Source organism: Lontra canadensis, unplaced genomic scaffold, assembly GCF_010015895.1.
Source record: "Lontra canadensis isolate GAN:19392208 unplaced genomic scaffold, GSC_riverotter_1.0 scaffold7, whole genome shotgun sequence".
NCBI classification, from domain to species: domain Eukaryota; kingdom Metazoa; phylum Chordata; class Mammalia; order Carnivora; family Mustelidae; genus Lontra; species Lontra canadensis.
Genome location: NW_022631001.1, coordinates 30,537,030 through 30,540,552, shown reverse-complemented (window position 1 = coordinate 30,540,552; position 3,523 = coordinate 30,537,030). Strand labels below are relative to the sequence as shown.

Here is a 3,523-nt window from a genome sequence, read left to right as displayed (position 1 = left end):
TTCCTGGGTGGTTCATTTGGTTGAGTGTCTGTCTCTTGATTTTGGCTCAGGTCATGATCTCAGAGTCCTGAGCTTGAGCCCTAATCAGCTCTGGGCTGAGCATGGAGCCAGCTTAAGATTCTCTCTGTCTCTCCCTCTGCCCCGCACACCACCTACTCACAAGAGCAGGTGTGTACTTTGACTCTAAAAGTAAGTAAGTAAGTAAGTAAGTAAGTAAGTAAATAAAAAAATAAACAGGCTCCTGGGAGGCTCAGTTGTTTAAGTCTCTGACTTCAGATCAGGTCATGATCTCAGGGTCCTGGGAATGAACCCCGCCTTGGTCTAACCACTCAAGGGGAGTTGGCTTGTCCCTTTTCCCCTCCCACACTCCTCCCCTGGCTAGTGCTCTCCATCTCTCTCAAATAAACAAATAAAATCTTTAAAAATAAATAAAATCAAATAAAAGTCAGATCTAAAAATAAAAAGTCAGATCTAGGTATCACTGCCTCTGAGAAAAAAACTTTCTTTCAGCTAGTTTTCTGAGAGCCCCTTTGACATTCTTGTTTCTCAGGCTATAAATTATGGGGTTCAACATTGGAGTCACCACTGTATAGAACACAGATATCATCTTATCCTTCCCTTTTGTGGTCTTGGAGTTTGGCCGCATATAGGCAAATATTGCTGAGCCATAGAAGAGGACAACAACAATGAGATGGGAACCACAAGTAGAGAAAGCCTTGAGCCTCCTCTCCCCGGGCTGCATCTGGATCACAGTGGAGATAATATTCCAGTAGGACACAAGGATCAGGCAGACAGGAGCTAAGAGGATGACCACACCCATAGCAAAGATGACCATTTCTGTACCATAAGTATCTGCTGAAGCCAGCTTCAGGAGGGCAGGAGGTTCACAAAAGTAGTGGTTAATAATGTTCTGTCCTTGATAGGGTAATTGGAAAGTAAAGGTGGTATCCACCAGAGACACTAGTGCCCCACTGGCCCAGGATCCTATGGTCAACTGGAGACACACCTTTTGGGTCATGATGGTAGAGTAGTGCAGGGGCTTGCAGACAGCCACATACCGGTCATAGGACATCACCACCAGCAGTGCACACTCTGTACACCCAGTCAGAAGGAAGACAATTATCTGTGTCACACACCCAAAAAAAGAAATAGTTTTCCTCTTCATAAGGAAGTGGACCAACACTTGAGGGACAATGCTAGTAGAGAAGCAGAGATCTGCAAAAGAGAGGTTTCTAAGAAAAAAGTACATGGGAGTGTGAAGTCGAGAATCCATGAAGATGAGAAGGATGATGAGCAGATTTCCAAGCACAGTCAAAAGATAAATGACGAGAAAAAGAATAAATAGCAGGATCTGGGTCTGCAAGTCCTGGGAAAGGCCAAGGAAAATAAACTCAGTCACAAAGGTTTGGTTTTCCTCTCCCATTGAGATTTATGCCTTTTTACCTGTTTGCACAAATAAAAAGAACAAACTTTGGGATGGTGACGTCAAGTCCCACAGAAGAGTATCACTTAAAACCCAGTTTACCCCGAAGATACAGATGTAGTGAAAAGAAGGGCCATCTGTACCCCAATGTTTATAGCAGAAATGGCCATGGTGGCCAAACTGTGGAAAGAACCAAGATGCCCTTCAACGGACGAATGGATAAGGAAGATGTGGTCCATATACACTATGGAGTATTATGCCTCCATCAGAAAGGATGAATACCCAACTTTTGCAGCAACATGGACAGGACTGGAAGAGATTATGTTGAGTGAAATAAGTCAAGCAGAGAAAGTCAATTATCATATGGTTTCACTTATTTGTGAAAGGACTCATAGAGTCCTTTCACAAATAAGTGAAACCATATGATAATTGACTTTCTCTGCTTGACTTATTTCACTCAACATAATCTCTTCCAGTCCTGTCCATGTTGCTGCAAAAGTTGGGTATTCATCCTTTCTGATGGAGGCATAATACTCCATAGTGTATATGGACCACATCTTCCTTATCCATTCGTCCGTTGAAGGGCATCTTGGTTCTTTCCACAGTTTGGCCACCATGGCCATTTCTGCTATAAACATTGGGGTACAGATGGCCCTTCTTTTCACTACATCTGTATCTTTGGGGTAATAATGTGAGATAATAATATCATGAATTAAATTAAAGATAAACTACAAACAGGAAAATATTTGAAAGAGATATTGGATAAGAGTTGATGTCTTTATTACATTCAGATTACATACAAAACACTATGAAAATTGTTGAGGCTCAGAAGTAATTTGCCAATGATTTTTTAGGAAGAAGAAATGAAAATAGCTCTTAAATATAGGAAAAATACCCAATATTATAACTAAATAAGTACAACACAACAATGAGAGTTACATTTTTCACCTGGGAAACTATTTAAGATTTTTACAAAACAACCACATCACAAAATAGTAACTAGTATTTTACTGAAAAATTTATTGACAGGCATGAAGGGTTCTATATAATTACACTGTCCCAGTAACATTATAAGGTAGATATTATTAATTGTACTTTGCAGATAAGAAACTGAGGCACAGAAAAGTTCAGCTACCTTCCTGAAATCACACAATTAATAAATGGCAGAATTCATTAATATGTAATGAATGTAAAATGTAAAATGAATGTGTGGAAAAAAGACATTTTTGTACAATGCAAGTGGGTAGAAAATTAGTCCAATCTTCCTGGAAAATAATTTTGTCAAATATAATTAAAAATTTAAAGCAGAAGATCAACAAAGAAACGGGAGCTTTGAAAGACACATTGGACCACATGGACTTCATAGATATATAGAGTACTCCACCCCAAAACAACAGAAGACTCATTTTTCTTGAAGGCACATAGAACTTTCTCCAGAACAGACCACATACTGGGTCACAAATCAAATCTTAGTTTATACCAAAAGATTGAGATTATTCTCTGCATATTTTCAGACCACAATGCTTTGAAGTTGGAACTCAATCACAACAAAAAATTTGGAACAATGAGAGGATTTTGATGGGGCAGGAGGTGGGAGGTTAGGGGATACAGGTGGTGGGTATTGTAGAGGGCACGGATTGCATGGAGCACTGGGTGTGGTGCAAAAATAATGAATACTGTTATGCTGAAAAAATAAAAAAGAAAAAAAAAAAAGAAAAGTTAGTCTGTGAGGCAGGGAGGGGTCGTGCTCTCTGTAAGAGATGTGTCCCTGGGCAGTCGGTTTGATTCTTGATACTTGGCATGAAATAAAGCTTTGCTTGACCTTCAAAAAAAAATTTGGAAGGAATTCAAACACTTGGAAGCTAAAGACCATCATACTAGGGGCACCTGGGTGGCTCAGTGGGTTAAGCCTCTGCCTTTGTCTCAGGTCATGATCTCAAGGTCCTGGGATCGAGCCCCACATTGGGCTCTCTGCTCAGCAGAGAGCCTGCATCACCCCCCCACTTCCTGCCTCTTTGCCTACTTGTGACCTCTGTCTGTCAAATAAATAAATAAATAAATAAATAAAATCTTAAAAAAATTATTATCAGCAACTATATG

General features: G+C 39.9%; 1 protein-coding gene across 1 annotated transcript; it reads right to left on the bottom strand.

Annotated features, from left to right (window-relative positions):
* Nucleotides 1-478: 478 nt before the first annotated feature.
* Nucleotides 479-1,444, bottom strand: LOC116865419 (olfactory receptor 2D3). Its single transcript, XM_032853691.1, has one exon. It carries the CDS (start codon nt 1,421-1,423, stop codon nt 479-481), a length of 945 nt encoding a protein of 314 aa, XP_032709582.1. The 5' UTR covers nt 1,424-1,444.
* Nucleotides 1,445-3,523: the final 2,079 nt, after the last annotated feature.